The following is a 19,720-nucleotide window of genomic DNA, read 5'->3' as shown; positions in this document are numbered from 1 at the left end:
TATTGTTACTTTAGCAGCATTGTTACTTGAAATCCAAATACAGTAATTCCTCATTTAACACGTGCCCGCATAACGTGGTTTTGCGATTTTTTTTTTTAGGCAACGTTTTTTGAATTACACAACCGTCCCCGGAATAACACGATTTTCCCAGCCGGCCTATCGCCGGCGGCTTCCCCTGCCTCCCTGCAAAGCAGCGGAGGGTTTGCCACTCGCCGTGCCGTTCCCTGACGACCCCCCCTCGTTGGATGCAGCACTGGTCCTGGCAGACCCGTCGCAGGGGCATACTCCCAACCCAATCCCCCTCCCCTCTCCTCCTCTTCCCTTCTCCAGAGCCAAACACCTCCCCTCCCTGCTGTAACCCAGTCCCCTTTCTCCCCCAACCTTATGTCCCGGTTCTAACTGACACCACCGCTTGAAACGCAACCCCCACCTTTTCCATTATTTTCAATGGGAAAATTGACCCCGCGTAACACGTTTTCACTTAACACGCTCATTTTCTGAAACATCTCGATAGTGTTAAATGAGGAATCACTGTAGCTGACCTCTTGCATTAGGAGAAGACATTTTCAGCAGTCCCTTGGCCGTCCCCTTCTCTTGCAGGCATTTGAGAATTATGGCCACATGAAGGCCGTTCCTGCTTTGCCGTAGCGTGTGTTGCTAAGGCGTGTCCTTTGTGGCTCAGGTAGGGATTTGATTGTTGCTTCCTCCATGGGCACAGGCATCGGGTTCAGTGGTTGGGTTTGGCCTGCCCGTCCGGTTGAGCAACGCTGCACCCACTGCAGTTGTGTCCAAGGGCTGGGTGTTTTCGGCAAGTGGCCAGTGGAGCCAGTCACTGAAGAGCATGGAGGAGGGGGAAGGGAAGTAATTCATGGGGGGCCCCCTGGTGTTGCCCTGTAGAGATGGGGGTCACTCCGACACTTCAGGCTAGGACTTGGGAAACACATCTTCACTTCTCAGTCCAGTGGAAACTCTTTTCAGTGCAGCTTTGTGTGGCTCGAAAGCGCGTCCTTTCCGCCACAGGAGCTGCTCCAATAAATGATATTACCTCACCGCCTTTTCTCTCAGCCTGCGCCCCACACGGCTCCATACAAGCGCCCTCGGGGCTGCGTTAAAAGCATACGCGTGTTCTCCTCCGCTAACTAGGGGTGCTTGGAACACGGCGGGCTCCCGACGCTGGTTTGCTGTAGAGTGCCGGTGACTTGCTTTAGCAGGGGGAAGGATTGTGGTGCAAACCACAGGGGTTGTGTTTCTGCCCCTTTCTCTGAGGGCGAGCAGCTCCTCCCCAGCACTTTTCCATTGACCCGAAAAAAGTTTCTTCACTTTAATCGAGAAGAAAACAAAACCACAAAAGGAGGAAATGAGTTAAAGGAAATAAAACTGAAGAGGAGAGTTGATTCAGGGGCTTAAACTTCTGTTTTGTTTTGCACATACCTTCAGGGGTCCTTCCCTTTGTTAGGCCTGTGGGACCAGCTGTCCATGTGCTCCCTTGCCTCTCTCTCCTCCTCGGCTTGTCAGGTCGGTTCTGTGCTGCAGCACTGCAGGAATTCGCTGCTTTCCAATCTCCCAGAACATAAGCAAGGGCAAGAACCAGGGAATGTGGGGCAGATGGAAAAGAGCCAAGTCCCTCTCCTAAGATCAGAACATCTCCTTTCCAGAGCTTCACCTGTAGTCAGTGTGTTGAACTTTCAGCATTTCTCCAGAAAGTTGGTTGGGGCCCCAAAAGGAGTTCCGTTTGAGCCCTACCACCCGAGGCCAAAGTCCAAGCCCCACAGTCCTGACTCAGGTTACAGGGTCCCTGCTGGGGACTGAAGCACTGACTTTGGCCCCCCCATGAGGAAGTGGGGTTGGGTGGATTCAGACTTCACTCCCCCCCTCCATGCAGTAACTTTTGTTGTCAGCAGGGCATTGTGAGGCAATGAAGTTTGAGAGCTGCTGGGATAAAGCATACCGTGCAAGCTGGGGGGTGGGGAAGGTGGTGACTGCCTGCATTCTCTGTCCAGTCACCCCTACCCTGGGTCAAAAAACAGGACTATGTAGCATTTTAAAGACTAACAAGATGGTTTATTAGGGGATAGAAATGTAGCCGTGTTAGTCTGGTGTAGCTGAAACAAAATGCAGGACAATGTAGCACTTTAAAGACTAACAAGATGGTTTATTAGATGATGAGCTTTCGTGGGCCAGACCCACTTCCTCAGATCAAATAGTGGAAGAAAATAGTCACAGCCATATATACCAAAGGATACAATTAAAAAATGAACACATATGAAAAGGACAAATCACATTGCAGAACAGAAGGGGGATGGAAGGGGGGAGGAGGGCAGGTAAATGTCTGTGAGCTAATGATATTAGAGGTGATAATTGGGGAAGCTATCTTTGTAATGGGTAAGATCATTAGCGTCTTTATTCAAATTTGAGTGTAAAGTGTCGAATTTAAGCATGAATGACAGTTCAGAGGATTCTCTTTGAAGGTGCAGTCTTAAAAGGCCTTTGAAGCAGGATGCAGGTAATCACGTCGTTGAGACAACGTCCTTTCTGGTTGAAATGGCAAGAAACTGTTTTTTCTTTGTGATCCTGTCTGGTATCTGTTTTGTGGGCATTAATCCTTTGGCGAAGTGTCTGAGACGTTTGTCCAATGTACATAGCGGTACAAACGCTACCCTGGGTAACGCTCATCCTGCACCTAGGAGACTCTCAGGTTTCCTCTCATGTGAGCTTGGTCAGGACATGGTCTGGTGGGATCTCGGTGCTGGTTGGGCTTAGCAGCGCGCTGCGCCTCACTTGTTGGAGCTGCTTGCCTGGCATCTAAAAATAGCCCTCAAATCTCTGCCTGGCCTGCATCCCTCTTGCTGCTCCGAACTTCCCTCGGGCCAAACAGTCCCGTTTAAACGATTGTCCTTCTGTGCTTCCCAAAGCCTCTTGTCCACCGATGCCGCTTTGAGAGACCCCACTGCTGGGACAGCGACACCAAGGCATGATATTGGTTCAGGCCACACTCCTGCGCTGAGGAAACGCCTCCCCCTAGTCTAAGCAGGTGTGCCATGTATGGAGCACGAGTCAAATACATCCCCTGGAGACATTCTCCTTGTAACTCTGCCTGCGGATGGGCTGCGTGGCTGGCAATCTAGGACAAGGCACTTTTATTAACAGCAGACGATACAGCCTCGTGTGCTTGGGTCATGTGAACACGGGAACTGGGCAATGCTACAGGTGTGTCTCATAGCCTGGGCACCACCTTGTTAGAGGCCAGAGATGTGGTCCTCTGTTCATGCTGACTAGTCTCCAATTAGTCATTTAAAATGATTTAGGGCTTGATGCTTTATCTGTAGGCTCTTGTGTTGGATGAACATACAGTGCATATTGTCTCTGGCTAAGGGGGAAACTGCTGAAACAGCAGGAAAAGAGTGGAAGAAGAAATGCTTGGTAATTCAGTTTGTCATTGAAGCATTAAAAAAAAGTTCCTGTTTTAAAGTGAAAACACAGGGAGAGCACTGGCAATGGGAGATGATCTTTCAGCTCCACATCACTGATTCAAATGAGGCTCAGCAGTGACCTGTGAAGGCTGATGTGAAATGCATTTGCTCTGTTACACCCCTGTGCATGCAAAACCCACCAGAGCAGATGGGGCCATCGTGCCCTGTTGCTAAAGTGTAAGGCTAAGTCAACACTGACAGTTCACAGCACTGTAACTGTCTGACTCAAGGGTGTAAAAAACCTCCTTCCCTCCCAGCTCAGCAAATTAGAGCGCTGTAAGGCCCCAGTGTGAACCAGGCTACAGCGCTGGGCGTGTGGCTCCCAGCAGAGTTAGCTGCTTCCCTCATCGAGGTGGTTTACATATGAAGTTCTCTCCCCGGGCTCATGCCGTGGCCACACTTTCACTTTAAACCACTGCTGCTGCTGCACTTTCAACTTTAAGTGTAGACAAAGCCTAAGGCTGTCTGCCAGCACACCGTGGAAACGGAAGTCTCTGTTCCGTCCCTAGAGGCAGGCAGTCCAAATCTGACTGTTTTTAAAAAGTAAACATACAGCAGCCTGGACAGCCATGTTTGTGAAAGCCAGCTCAATGGAACCAATCCTGATTCTGTAGACATCAGTGGAAGATTTAGTCCTGGAATTCAGCGGGGACAGGCTCTCCCTTGAGATCTGCTCATTTTATGAAAGGCTGAAGGAAAACATAGTTTTCTGTAATTCTACAGAGAACATAAATTCAGTGCTTAAAGCCACAGTGAGAAAAGATCAGGCTGTGGTGTTTGCCAGTTGCACAAAATGGGGGAAGTGACTGTGATCAGCCCTAATCAACCCATATAACCTCAGGTATGAAGATATAAGGGAAGAAGGACTCTCATATTCACTTGACTTACCCATATTCAGATGTTAGAATATTTATTTTCTGGCGTTGTGCAATATTTGGTAGAAAGTGGATGTGGTTTGCCTTTTAGGACAGGTATGCTAGCCCTAGCTTATGAAAATTACTTTTACATTCTCTCTGTTTGATCAACCAAATGCTTAATGCCGTGTTTTATACTTCTAACTGTTAACATGTTTGGGATATTTTTAAATGTCAAAATTTTGAATAATAAATTTCCAGTTACTGACAAAGTAAATTTACCAGTTTCTTCAGATTGACTGCAGCCCTAACTCAGACTTCATAACTGCATGCATACCACAAAGGCCCTCAAGATTCAAATTGTACACGTACACCAGGATGTTTGCATACTGCACATGTAAATTGGGATGTTTGTGCACCTACTATATGTTTACACAACATATTCTCTACAATTCAGCCGCAACGTTTTACATTCTCCTCCAGCACAGATTGTACTCAAATGACCCATTTTACTGATTGATTAAAATGGAGGTTATTTTTAAAAATAAGTCACATTTTACTGCCATATTTTACATGCAGCCAACATACCCTTTCAGGTTTTCTGTTACCATGGAAAATAATGTTCTTGAGTTAAGTTCGGTGCTACTGTTCAGATTTTTAATAGTGTAAGGACCGTTAGAACTGGTACTGCAACAGGTATGCTAGGAGGGAAGAGTTTAACCGAAACAGAAACAGTTAAGCTGATGCTTATCGGTGAACGGGTTACACTCTTAAATCCCTACTTCATGTGCCCTGGCACTCTATATGTGTCACGTTAGTAATACTAGTAGGAAGAAAATTACACCAATGGAAACCAGCAGAATCTGGCAATCCAGTGCATGGGCAAGGATAAACAAAATGTCTCGTGGGACACAGAGAGCCCTGAGGGGCCACATGTGGCTCGTAGGCCATAGGTTGCCCACCACTGATGTAGGCTTAGATCACAACCTTCTCAACTCCAGCATTTTAGCTCATCGGGTATTGTCATGCGTAGCAGGGTAGCAAACAGGCCCTAATAACAAGTGGAGTTGCCAGCTAGCCTCAACTCTGCCATCTTCCTTATCTGAGAGAACAATTCAGTGCCCTGTCCTGAGCGTGTCATGAGCTGAGCAGGTCCCATGAACCAGGGGACTGTTCAACACCCGTTGTGGCCTGTTCCTAACAGTCCTGGCGTGGCTGGTGGAGAGCCCAGGTGAGGAATGGACATAGGGTGTGTGTGTGTGCGGGGGGGGGGGGGGGCACTGGCCCTATGCCTCTAGCCCTGCCCAGTATCTGGGCCTGGCTAGGCTGGTGCACTGCCAACCCCCTCCCCAATGGCTCCCCCTCTTGCACAGGTGGAGACAGCCCCTCCCCCGTGCACGCGCTGGTCCGCCCCTCCCCCAATGATTGCACCGACATGCACGCGCTGGATCAGCCCCTCCCCCAACGGTCCCCCCCCGTGCACGCGCTGGATCAGCCCCTCCCCCAACGGTCCCCCCCCCCTGCACGCGCTGGAGGCAGCCCCTCCCCCAATGGTTCCCCCCGTGCACGCGCCGGGTCAACGCCCCCCCCCAACGGTTCCCCCGTGCACGCGCTGAAGGCAGCCCCTCCCCCAATGGTTCCCCCCGTGCACGCGCCGGGTTAACGGCTTCCCCCGTGCACGCGCTGGAGGCAGCCCCTCCCCCAATGGTTCCCCCCGTGCACGCGCCGGGTCAACGGCCCCCCTAACGGTTCCCCCGTGCACGCGCTGGATGAGCCCCTCCCACAACGGTCCCCCCCGTGCACGCGCTGGAGGCAGCCCCTCCCTCCGCGCCCGCCGCGCGCTGCCTCTGCTAGTGAGAGGAGGCGGCGGCGCGCGCGGGGCGGCTCCGCGGAGGCGGCGTTTGGCCCCCTCCCGCCACCGTAGGCGCGGCGCTTCCGGTGAGCGGCCGGATGACGTGGCCGGGGCAGCGGAAGCAGCGTCTCGGCGGCGGCTGGCTCGGGTCCGGGTCCGGGCCGGGCTGAGCGGGGCTGACGCGGAGGAGGCCGGCGGGGAGGATGGCGCTGCCCAGGCTGCTGCTGCTGTGCGCGGCCTCCGCGGCGCTGCTGCTGCGGGCCCGGGCCGACGAGCACGAGCACACGGTGAGGGGCCGCGCGGGGGGGCCGGAGACCGCCCCCTGTCGGGGCGCCTGTGGGGGCGGAGGGCCCTGCTGGCTGCGTCCCCCCCCCCTTCTAGTCACTCGGCGCCAGGCCCCGCCCCGCCCCTCGCGGGCCCCGCACTTGCTCCCTGCGCCTTCCGCTCCCGTGGGGCCGCCCCCCCGCGCGCGCTCGCTGGGGGGGGGGGGGGGGGATGCGCATCGTCGCGGGGCTCGAGACCGTCACCTGCGCGGGGATGCTCGAGACGAGCATTCGCCAGCCCCCCCCCCCCCCAGGTTAAGTGGTTAACGGGACGTTACGTTCCCAGTGTGAATGCCCGGAGTCTGACCCGCCCTGGTCATTCTGCTCCACGCGAGAGGAGCGCTCGGGTCCCTGCGTGAGTCTGGGCTCCTGTGCATGAGGAACCGATCAACCCTTGCGAAAGCAGCTTGCATACATAGTCAGCGCGGGCACCATCTATATTTATAAAGCTGCTAAGGAGCTGTGCCCCCCGCCTTCCCCCCCTCCGGGCCGCAGCATGTGTTAGACCTGAGGCTAATCCCAGTGGCTGGGGAGGCAGAGAGGTGGCTGCTTGCCCCATGTGGGACAAAATGAGGTGCAGGGAGTGCCGTGTGTATGCGGCGCTCCGGGGCATTGCAGCCTGTTGAGGTGGGGAAAGCAGCAGTGCAGGGGGAGCTGTCCCAACCTCTCACCCCTGCGGTCCTGCCTGCGCTGCTCACTGCCCCACCCTTGCCAGCAGAGCCCAGGGCTGCCCATCTGTCCACCGGGAGTAGAAGGGAAGGGGCAGGCAGGTCGGTGGGGTGGCTCCCCTGGGTGATTTAGGGGTCCTCTGGCAGCCTCAGTAAGTGCAGCAACTGGGGAGGGGATGAGTCTCCATGGGGGCAGTTGGACTCTGGCTCCCCAAGAACCTGGCAGTGGGGGAGTCCTCAAGAGCCTGCTGCTGGTACATAAGCCCAGATGGGAGCCGTGCTCCTAGCACTTGTCCCGAGCTCTGCACCCTGCAACCCCTGGGCTGTCATGGCTGTGATGTGGGCGTCTGCCGGCTACTGTGCCATGTTTCTTGGCATTGAAAGCCCGGTGGAGTGGGGTGGAGGAAAGGGGCAGCAGCAAGGTTGGGTCCGAGCTGGGAGAGTGGGAGGAGGCAGGCAGGATGCAGAGTGATGTGATGAAGTTGCTCTGTCGTCCTGCAGGAAAAACTTTTTTTAATATATGGAGAGATTACTAAAGTAGGCTTCTTCTCCTTCTGAAAATGTGCAAATCCCTTTTCAAAGCAGATGAAATAAACATTACAGAGTAGGGCTCAGTATGCTGAGCAATCTTCTGCCACTTCTGGTAGATGAAAAGGTAAATCTGGGGTCTTTTTCATGTTGTGTACTAGCTACATAAGAACAGCCATACTAGGTCAGACCATAGGTCCATCTAGCCCGGTGTCCTGTCTGCCGACAGTGGCCAATGCCAGATGCCCCAGAGGGAGTGAACCAGAAATAGGTAATCATCAAGTGATCCTTCCCCTGTTATCCATTTCCAGCCCCGGACAAAGTTGTTAGGACCTAGAATTCAGAAGGGGGTTAAAGAGAGTGTGCTACTGGACCTAAATTTGTCTCACCAAAATTACAATATTTAAGGTAGTGATGGGCAACCAAGGTTAGTGAGTTGACCGCCTTTATCTCAGTGGGCTGCAAGATTGTCGCAACCAAGATGTCTCCTGGCATAGGGCAGTTCTGCTAACTGCACTTGTGTGCTGATTGAACCGTAGCAGTGTTTTGATTGCGTGCATAGGAAGCGCATGGCTCTCACAGTCAATGTGTGCAGTCAGCATGCACCTCAGTTCTTGTGCCTGTGCTTTACTTATGTAACTTTAGTAATACTTGTGGGGGGAAAAATTATGCTCATGGAAACTGCACAGTCTGGCAACCCTGCGCCTGGGCAACAGGAAACAGAATGTTTCGTGGGCCAAACATAGAACACTGATGGGCTGCATGCAGGTTGTCCATCACTGATGTAACGCGACTCACGAATGTGAGTTGTGGAAGTTGGGCTTCAGCAGCAATACTTGATATGTGTTTAATGTCCAGGAGGCACTGAAAGAAGTAGTAATCTAGGTCTGCCAATCATTGGATGCATTCTGTTTTGGGTTTTATGTCTCTGTTCTTTTGTTGCTGTCCCTTGTGCTGCTTTTGCTTCTTTGCCCTTTCAGAAAAGTGATAATCCTTCCCCCCCTCTCCCCTCACCACCACGTATTATGTGCTGTTGCCTCAAAGATGAGTATTCGGGTAAATTTCACTCTCCACCTGGGAATAAAGAAGCATCACAACAACATGAACTAGGGAAGTACAACCTAGATGGAGCTACTATAAAATAGGTGCATAACTGTTTGGAAAACAAATCTTAGACCAGCTGTGGTTTACAGTCAAGCTGGAAGGGAATGTTGAATGGGGTCCGACAGGGATCTCCTCCTCCTGTCCCCGCCCCTTGATAGAGGCAGCAAGGCGGGGGAAGAGACTAGTCGACTATCTGATAAGCAAATGCTTATTGGATAGCCGACTAGTCCTTCACATCCCAAAGTTAAGCACTGCAATAAATTGCCTAGGGAAGTTGTGGATTCTCAATCATTGGAGATTTTTAAGAGCAGGTTAGTTAAACAATTGTCTGAGATGGTCTAAATCAGTGGTCTCCAACCTTTTTATGACCAAGATCACTTTTTAAATGTCAGAACAAGCCAAGATCTACCACCCCGTCCTTCCCCCCCCCTCCCGCAAACCTCACCCCTTCCTTGAAGTCCTGCCCTCTCTGTTCTCCTCCTCACCATCACTTGCTATCCTCAGCCCTTATACACCCTCAGGGTACGGCTACACTGCTGCTCCCCCCCCCCCCGATTCTTCTGTAGGAAGAGATTTTTCCAATATTTGGTCTCTCTAGATTGGGCCAAATGTAAAAAAAAAAAAACCCTTCAGAAGCCCTGTTATCCCTCGTGGATTGAAGAATACAGAGGTTGCTGAAAAAGCATGTTTACTCTTCCACTAAAAAAAGCGGAAGAACAAACGCCTCCCTGGATGTGGAAGAGTTTTTCTGGGATATCTCGGGAAAAACTCTTGCAGTCTAGCTGTACCCTCACTGGGTTGAGATGTATGGGCTTTGAGGTGGGAATGAGGGATTTGGGCATGGGAAGGGGTGAGAGGTGTAAGGTCTGGGAGGGAATTTGGATGCAGAAGAAAGTGGAAAAGGGGATGTTGGCTTGGAAAGGGGGCTCCAGGCTGGGGAGTGTTGGGATGAGGTGGAGGGTTGGGGTGCTGAGCAAACCACAGGCTTGTGGATGTGAGGGTGCAGGAGTTTGTGTTGGAGTGTGTGAGGGGCTCAGGGCAGGGAGGTTGGGAGTATGATGGGTTCAGGACACAGATTTGTGGTGTGTGGATGGTGCAGGAGTGTTGTGGCAGAAGACTGAAGATATGGGGGTGCAGGAGTTCGGGGATGTGAGAGGCTCTGGATAGGTGGTTCCAGTGTATGATAGGCTTGGGGGAGTGTGTGTGTGTGTGTGTGGTGCGCGCAGGAATGTTATGATTCTGCGGCCCCAATTGGGGGTTTGTTGGCCAGGCTTCATTTTTAAATAAAATATTATGTCAAACACAAAAAGTTTCAGCATTGTCTTTATTTCTGAGAAGGGCAGGGAACCTGTTTTGAGTCAGGGGTCACTGACCCACAGAAAAGTCATTTGGGGCCCACACAAGTGAGATGCAAAAAAACCTCCTCCAACTCCCTCCCCCCCCCCCCCAAGCTTCACTAATGTGGCCCCAACTGTGCTGGTGGGAGCAGGGGACATGGTACTTGGGAAGGGTGCCAGTGGGGGCAGGGGACAGGGTGTTGGTGGGGGCAGGGAGTCCCGAGCAGCCCCCTCCTCTGGGGACTCCTAACCCTCTTCCCCCCCCCCCCCAGAGGAGGGAAGCCCCAGTGTGCACCTCCTCCTGGAACTCCTCCCCCCTCAGCCCCCTGCAGAGGAGGGAAGCCCTGGTGCAGGCTGCCTCTGGGGACTCCTACCCCCGCATCCCCACCCGGGTAGCAAGTCCCCGATGTGCCACAGACCTGGGTTGTGGTACCGTACCAGCTGTTTGGGGGAGGGAGAGCAGCCAGCACACTTCCTGAAAGCCTGGAAGTGACGTGCAGCTGCCGGACTTACTTGCACCCTGCAGGAAGCCGGCACTACCTCCATTGTTGCTGGACGTGGATAGTGGGGCTTCTTGGGGTGGGAGGAATTGTGATCCACGGGTTGGTGACCACAGGTCTAGATAATACTTATTCCTGCCATGAGTGCAGGGACAAGACTAGGTGACCATGTGAGGTCCTTTCCAGTGCCATGATTCTGACGCATGTCAAGGGATGTATGTGTCTAAAGCATCTTAATTGCTTCTTGGATTAAAATACTTGTTAACCCATTGAATTATCAGATAAACTTCAGTAGCCCAACATTAACTCTGAGGTACTGATTTGTATCAGACAGATGTTTTCAGGTAAAAAAATACTAGACACCTATCTTATGCACTCTTTCAGTCAGCTTTTGTGTGGACTTCAGAAATATATACAGTAGATTAAATAGCCAGCAGAGTTACCGTATTAATATCTGCACTCTTATGGTGGATCCCAAAGGGAGCTCTAAGATTTGTCCAACTTGAATGAGCTCTGTGTGGGGGGCATTGGGTTTGCAATATACATACCACATGTCTAAGAATGGTCTTGCTGTTGCTATGTTTCTTAAAATAAACACATAAATATGAAAACATTTTGTTTGTTTGCATCTGGCTTGAAATTGGCATTTGAAACGTCATCTTATGCAAATACTTCTAAGCACCAATCCACACTACACGTATAGCTATAAAATAGCTTGGTATTGTGTCATGATCAGTGGTATCTCCTCTTGTTACTGCGGATATTGCAATGTGGTGCTTGCTGTAGTTTGTATCTCATTGAATTATTATCAGATAAACTTCAGTAGCACAACATTAACCCTGAGGTACAGGCAGTCCCCGGGTTACGTACAAGATAGGGACTGTAGGTTTGTTCTTAAGTTGAATCTGTATGTAAGTTGGAACTGGCGTCCAGATTCAGCCGCTGCTGAAACTGACCGCCAATTCTGACTTGCATACAGATTCAACTTAAGAACCCCAAGTCAGCTGCTGCTGAAACTGATCAGCCGCTGATTCCAGGAAGCCAGGGGCAGAGCAACTGTGCCTCGGGCTTCCTGTAGTCAGCATTGGTCAGTTTCAGCAACGGCTGACTTGGGGACGCCTGGGGCAGAGCAGCTGAGGTGCTGCCGGGTTGGTCCAGTAGTGCCCAGAGCGGCGCTGCGGGACCAACCAGCAGCGCCCCAGCTGCTCTGCCCCAGGGTCCACAACAAAAGCCTGGTCTGCTGGGGGGGGGGGGGGGAGGCACACTAGCTGCGCCCTCCCCCTCCCCCAGCAGTCCAGGGACACTGGGAGCAAAGCTGCAGCGGCGGGGTGCCTCGCCTCTGAGGCTTTGCTCTGGCGCGGGACCCGCTTTGCTCCCGGTGCCCCTGGTCTGCTCAGAGCAAAGCCTCAGAAGCACGGGACCCCGCCATGGCTGCGGGTTTGCTCGCGGTGCCCCTGGTCTGCTGGGGACCGTCTCCAGCAGACCAGTGGCACCGCGAGCAAACCCGCTGGGGCTGCGGCTTTGCTCCCGATGCCCCTGGTCTGCTGGAGATGGTCCCCAGCAGACCAGGGGCACCGGGAGCAGCTTTTCTCGCCCCGGAGTTCGAGGTGGCTGACCGCTGCCTGTGAGCTCCGGGGCGAGAAAGCCCCGTTCGTAAGTCGGGGACTGCCTGTATTGACATGTATCAGACAGATGTTTTCAGGTAAAAAAAAAAAAAATACTATTTCTGTCAGTTTTTGTTTGGACTTCAGAGAGAAAGTGTTAAAACCACATTGTCTTATGCAGACTAGCACTAAAAAGGGCAGACTAGATGCCCTTCTCCATGACAGTTGTGCTAGGTAGAGCATAGTTACACTTTACTAGGATTGTGTCAATTTATTAAAAAAAAAAAAGAGTCAGAGATGGTATGGGCATAAGGAGGCAGCTTGTGTCTCTGGTGATACTTGCCTGGGCTGTTACTACATGTTTAAGCATTCAGAATAGATTTTTATGTTCTCAGCATAATTACCAACAATTATGAGGAGTTCTGTGGCACTGTAGAGACAGATTTATGGCATAAGCTTTTGTGGGTAAAACCCACTTCATCAGATGAATGAAGTGGGTTTTACCCACCAAAGCTTTATGCCATAATAAATGCTAGTCTTTAATACAGCCACCGCTTTGAGAATAATTATCAGAGTTACTGATATCAAACTTAGTTCAGAAAATGCTATGAAACCACATTTGTGATTCCTAATTTTAGTGTAAAAGTGTATGTTTACGTCTTAAAAGTTTTTGATAGGGTATTTAAAATTGTATATTTATGCAATCTTCTGTAATATTCTAATGTAAAGTGTTGTAGAGGACTTGGTGGCACCAACAAGATGTTTCTTGTTCAGTCTTTGCTGACTCTAGTTTTAGCAATAGTACTCTGCAAGTCCGTTTTCTATCTGTGGGTATCCACATCTGTGACTATGGATGGGGATACAGATTTTGTATCTAGAACCCTGCAAATTTGTGATATAAATGATTTCTACATCTGTGGATGTGGATGGAGATACCAATTTTGTATCTGTGCAGGACTCTAGAAATAATCACATATTTCTTGCCTTAGTATGGTCCTTGGCCCAATTGCTAGTTTTGCCAATACTGAAGGTGCAACGCTTTCTATTTGTTGCCTTCACCGTACGTTCTTCAGCACCTATTTAACACTCCTGTCTACTGTTATATTCTTGTTAGGACACAGGAGGCCATCATCATGTAGCTGTAAGGCTGTCTTTTCAGCCTTTATAAGGGGCGCATGTTTTTTGTGCAAGTAGGGGTAGAAATGGGTTAAAGAATATGATGTATGCATTTCTAGTATACCGTTATCCTTTAAGTAATTCTTGTTGGTTTGAAGGAGCCTGGAAATTTGGCTAAAGCTTGTTTACATAGCAAAACAAATCTAAAATTGCATTTAAATTGATCAGTAAATTTACTTACCTTTTTATTGTAAGTTCGAACTGCATGCTGGTAATGAAGTAACTACAGATTTTAAATTTAAGTAAAGTTAAAACCTTATTCCCCCTGTTATGATGATTATACCTGACTCCTGTCTTGTTTCACAACTTTACACAATTACTGCACTCCTTCTTGCGTCACCCACAAGACTCGATTAGAATTCATTTCTAGCTGAGATGAAATTTTTTCATTTGTAAAAATGTTTATCTCATTTAAATGAGAAAGATCAGGAAGTCTGTTAAAACCAGTGTGTGCTCTGAGAATGAGAATCTCTCTTTAGATAATAATCTGGTTATCTGTTATTACATTCTGATTGTTGGCTTATTTTATTGTTCTTACATACGTTGTGATCACTCCCAACTCTTTACTGACTATTTTGTTTGTCCTCGTAGGGAACTCCTTATGCAGTCTTTCTTTTTTTCCTTTTCCAAATGCCTATACCCAGCTGTCATTGAATTTTTTGTAACTAAAGAGGAAATTGCTGTCTGAATAGCAGGAGAGGGAAACTATCACGCCCAGTGACATAAGATGATAGTAAAGGGATTTTAAGAAAAGGCCATCTGTCTCTCCCCCTGTCCCTCCACCAATCCTGCGTACCTTATTTAGTGCTACCTTGGTACCCTAGCCCAAGAGTGGGGAACCTTTTTTGGGTTAGGGGCCAATGACCCACAGGAAAAATCAGTCCAGGGTCAGACACAAGTGAGAAGCAAACAAATCAAAACAAAAGCCTCACTTACCTGGCCCAGAGCGAGGAGTCGGGGGGAGGGGGAACCCTCTCCGATATAGCCCTCAACTGGACACTCGCCTCAAGCTCCAGCCCTGGTGGGTGCAGGAGCACCAATGCCAGCTTACTCTGTTGTTTTTTTTGGGGGGGAGAGTCCTGAGCCTCATGGGCCAGATCAAGGCAAGCCATGATGGCCCCCGGCTATAGGTTCCCCACCCCTGCTCTAGCAGAAGTAAAAGGGACTTTGATTTGCTGTCTTGCTTTGTAAGATCATAGAGGGTAGAACTCAGTGAGCAGTTGCCCAGTAGATTCTCTCATTCAGGACTGTTTTGTCACATCTGCTCAGAATGTGAGGAGATGTAGCTTTAATGTCTTCTGTGTATTGATGACATTGCTTTACACCTCGCTCTTGTAGGCCTGTATGATGTGACTGAATGATTTACCTAGTGCTTGAAGAGACTGAAGCATGACTAGAGTCCTGCCAAGAGGACAGAGGTAATGCTAGAAGCTTGAGGAAAAGCAGTTGGAGATAATTGGTCCAAACTGAGTGGGTGTGCCTGATACTTGTTGTTTACCTTTGTAGTCTGGTGAGGGTGAATGGGTGTCATGTTGGATTCTCATACTTGTGATGCTCATGAGCAGTACCAGCGTGTGGTGTTCTTCTGTTCTTGGCAAGAAGGCTGCTAGCCTTTCTTTCAGTTAAGGATCCAAACAAAATTAACCATACCTTTTGTTACCCTAAGGATGTAAAATGTCGTATAATTGACTAATCGAATAGTCGATGCATTTTTGCTTCGACTATTCAATTAGTCGATAGGGTCACTGCCATGGTATTTCAAAGGGGCAGTGCTGCACTGAACCCTGGATCAGTTGTGTGGTGTTGCCTGTTTGAAACGCCACCGCTGTGTTTCAAAGTGGCAGCACCACGTGGAGCCCGAGACTCCGGGCTCCGTGCAACACCTCTGCTTTGAAATATCCCCCTCTTCCTGCCCCCTCCCCCTTGCTGCCTCTATTTTAGAGGCAACTAGTCGACTATCCTGTTGACTAGTCCTTAATATCCCTAACCCTGACTAGATTTTTGAAGCTCACTTTGTAGTGCTACACTTTAATAGCCCTCGACTTCTGCTTGTATGCGCGCCTCCTTTTTTTCTTCTCTTGGGGGTTTATTTGATTCATGTATTAGTGGCATGGCATGGAGTAACAAGTCAGTCGGGCTTAGGTGATGCCATTCAGTTTCACTCTATACTGCTGCCAAACTCCTCTTCCCTGTCCCTTCTAAGAGATCCTTCTTGTGATCCACTGCTTGAGAGCAGATTTGTGTATAGAAGAAATTCCAAGTCAGTAGAAGGGAAAAAGTCTTTAACTCTTGACTTTTCCATATATTGAAGGACAGCCTTTCTACCATCGTATAGACCTAAGGAAGTTAAACAAATGCATCAGGAGGCCTTTCACATCTCATTTGATATTTTTGGTCTCCATCACTAACCTTTCAGTGCAAGACTTGTTTAGGGCTTTAACTTAAGAACAACCTGCTTCCATGAAGTGTTCATCTACTCATCAGATATTCATGTAGGAAATAAGATGCATCAGTTCAAAGTGCTGTCTGTAAGTCACTGTCTTCAGTGTGTGTGGCCCTGGATTTTATTATAGTCACTTGGGAACTTAATGGCATTTAATCTATTCAGATTTTCGTTTGCTCTCTTTGAAATGCGTAGATGCTTTTAATGAAACTTAACACAGTGTTCCTTTCCATTATACTTTATTCTTTGTTTCTGTAGGAACAAATCTGAGGTCCCTTTAAAAATTTGCCAGTAGTACACTTTGCTTCAGCTGACTCCGAGTAAATTACTACACTGTAGAAACTGGTACGCAACTAGGGATGTAAAAAGTCTGTTTAATTAGTTAACTGGTTAAACAATTTTTTTTAACTGGTTAACTGATTAAATGTGGAGTGGGGAACCCCCACCCTCATCGGTTCACCTTTCACATACCTATACACAACTATTGTTACTTTTTACATCACCATTAGAATTGATGGCTTTTGTCCAGATTGATTACAACTTTTTGGGTTTTATATTTTTAATGGTTCGACTTGTCACTCCAAAGAACAGATATGAATATATCTGAAAGTTTTTATACTAAAAGGTTAGTCTCTAATTTCATTCTGACTAAGGGGAATGCGTACATCCAAAGTTCTTATGCATATTCGAGAACAATAGGAAAATTAGTACTGTCTAGAAACTGATGGGTGGAATGATTGGAAAGAGATGTGGCTAATGAGGGGAATCAGTAGCAGACAGCCAATTTTATTGTTTTGTCAGGAAATCTGTGTTTGTCTAGACGGGTTAAGATTTTTGCAGATTCTGGTTGGTTTGTTTGATAGTAAAGTATCAGTGCTAAAAAGCAAGTAAGTTGATCTGTGACATTAGGTATTAACTGGCTAGATTTAGGTGGTAAGCCTGAGTTATTGTGGACTGGAGACTCAGTTATTGTCTTTGCCTGCAGAAATGGCAAGATTTCCTTTTGTATGCTAGGGATGTGAACAACTAGTCAACTACCTGATAAGCAAATGCGTATCAGATAGTTGACACACAAGTTGACTATTCGCTTCCCCTCCTCTTGCTGTCTCGATCAGAAAGAGGCAGCAAATGGCAGGGAGGGGGAAGGAGGAGGTACTTCAAAGCGACAGTGCCATGTGGAGCCGGGTCAGCAGGGGACTTCCCTGATGACCCCAAGCTCCGTGTGTCGCTGCCGCTTTGAAACGCCACATGGACCCTGATGCCCCAGCTGCCCCTGGGATGCATGTGGTACTTTGAAATGCTGCAGTGAGCCCGGCATCTGGCTTCATGTGTTGTTTCAAAGCGGCAGCGCTGCATGAAGCCCGGGGTCCCCAGCTGACCCCAGGCGCCATGCGGTGATGCTGCTTTGAAATGACATGGGGGAGCACAGGGCCAGTGGGGGACTGCTTGAGTCCCCCTATGGGACCGTGCTGCCCCCAAGTGCTTTTGCCTTTGAAGTGTATCAACAGGCGCCCTTATTGACTAATTGAATAGTCAATGCAAATTGCATCGACTATTCGATTATCCAGTTAATCTAAATGTAACATCCCTATTGTATACTGCTTGGCTTTGAAGAATAATAGTGTATTTTTTATTTCTGTGGATTTTTGGGGTTGGAGGAAATAGTAATACAGTTCTTCACAAGCAAAATTAGAGGTCCGTCCTCCAAGGAACTTGCAGTCTGTGTTGAACATACCACAAAATTCATTGTAAGGATGTACTGCAAAGATGAAGCTCATAATAGAAAAAGATATTTTTAGGTACAATGTTTTCGTGTATGCCTTGATATATTTTTTAAACAAGTGGTAGTTCTTACTACTTAAAATCAGTCTGTTCCAAGCACCTAAATTCTCTCTCCTATTGTGTGCTTTAATCAAGAAGGGAACAGTTGTCTTGGCTGGTAGTTGGCTTCTTGACAAATCGCACTTCATACTTTAAGGAGAATGGCAACTGTTTTTTGTAATGGCATCTTACAGAAACAGTTGCCACACTCAACACTTAAGTTTATGGCCTGTGTGAATAAATGGTGCTTTATAGGCAAGATGTGATCTCTCCCCCTGAGGTTTTACAGTCCAAGATGCAAGAGAGTTAATTTATTCTCTTTGGTTCAAGAGCTACTCCTGTCCTCAGGGACGTTATAATTTGGCTAGACACTGGTTTAAATGCTTCCTGTGTTTGATTTGTTGCTAGTATAGCAAGGGAGCAAGATAAACATCAAGGAATTATTTCTTACTGGAATGACTGAAGTAGTTGTCTTCTGATCATTTTACTCTTTGAAGACTGGAGGTATAATTAATGGTTGTGGGATAGGATATTATGGCTTTCTTATTATGAAACTTTTTGAATCATGAGGAAGAATCATAGAATCATGAAACACCAGAACTGGAAGGGACCTCTAGAGGTAATTGAGTACAGTCCCCTACCCTCACGGCAGGACCAAGCACCATCTACACCAGTGGTCTCCATTCTTTTTACACCCAAGCTCACATTTTAAGTGACAGAGCAAGCCAAGATCTGCTGCTCCACCCCTTCCTTGAAGCTCCACCCTCTCTATTCTCCTCTTCTCCATCACTTGCTATCCCCAGCCCTTATACTGCTGCTTTTTTCCCAATTCTTCTGTAGGAAGAGGTTTTTTCCAACATGTGGCCTGTCTAGACTGGACCAAATGTCAGAAAAACCCCTTCTTTTGGAAGCCCCCTTATTCCTTGTGGAAAGAGGAATATAGGGGTGACTGAAAGATTGTTTGCTCTTCCACTAAAAGAATTGTCCACTTATCATGGGTGTGGCCAAGTTTCCTGGCTCATAGTTAGTTTATAGCCACCAGTTCTGGCTGCCAGGACTCTATGCTGTTATTTAGCTCTAATTTACCCCTATATGTGTTCTAAATGTCCAGCAAGCAGGGGAAGTGTTGGTAATTCTGCTAGATAATATTGACCTCCTGTGTTTCGGCAAATTCTGTGGTTTGGTGCCGGACTAGAGAAGATCAACCTGTAGCAAACACTGAAAAACACATCTACCTTAAATAAAGCAATGAGTAACTAGGAAACTCAGTGGAATCTGATACTCCATTTTTATCTCACCTCTTTGCAAGAGGCAGGTGGTGGTTGTCTTTTAATTTGCATATTCCGGAGCATCAGATTGTGAAATGAATAATCAGTTTCAGTGTTCCACTGTATGGTCCACATCACACAACCGCCATGTCACCCCTGCCAGCTGAGAGGTGAGGAATTGAATGAACTCCTATTCGTGCTTAGCTGGGACCTCTCTCCACAGAGTGCAGTGATGGCAATCTGGAGTGTGTGTTGAAAGCAGCACCCTGTCACTGCCCATGTGTGTTTTCTGTATTTGTTTTACAGTAGCATCTGGAAGTTCTTGTTGAGATCAGGGTCTCATTATGCAAAGTGCTTATGAACACAGTAATAGTACCTGCCCCAAAGAGTTTACTGTATTGTCACATAATTAATCTACTATCTGTTCTGAGGATAAATGGAGGAATTAACTCACTAGGCCTGTCTGACAGTTTTAAAAAATTAACATGTTTATATAGGAACAAGAAAACAGAACTCTAATGCCTTTTTAAATACTTATTTATAATATACAGTTGGCTTAATTCATTTTAGAGGTGACCGGGGAATGTTTCCAAAAAAAGCCCCTAGGTGTTCCCATTCAGTGACAGACTGTCTGCAAATAAGTACATTATTAAAATGGGAATTATTTTTTCTCTTCTCAGGAGTTTAAGAAAATTAACAAAATCCATTACTGAAAGTTGTACCAAGCACACAGCTCAGTTTACATGTCAGCATGTTGTCACTGCGGCATGAG

The 19,720-nt window shown here is 48.2% G+C and overlaps 1 protein-coding gene across 1 annotated transcript in view; it reads left to right on the top strand.

The window, feature by feature from the left end:
- The first annotated feature begins 6,220 nt into the window (after positions 1-6,220).
- TM9SF3 (transmembrane 9 superfamily member 3) overlaps positions 6,221-19,720 on the top strand; it is a 55,326-nt gene continuing 41,826 nt past the window's right edge. Inside the window, exon 1 of the mRNA XM_075934527.1 lies at positions 6,221-6,463. Within this exon, the coding sequence (XP_075790642.1) occupies positions 6,380-6,463 (84 nt within the window). The 5' untranslated portion in view covers positions 6,221-6,379. The remainder of the gene's footprint in view (positions 6,464-19,720) is intronic.

The sequence above is a fragment of the Pelodiscus sinensis genome, chromosome 8, assembly GCF_049634645.1.
Source record: "Pelodiscus sinensis isolate JC-2024 chromosome 8, ASM4963464v1, whole genome shotgun sequence".
NCBI lineage: Eukaryota > Metazoa > Chordata > Testudines > Trionychidae > Pelodiscus > Pelodiscus sinensis.
This window is presented reverse-complemented; position numbering and strand designations above follow the sequence as displayed.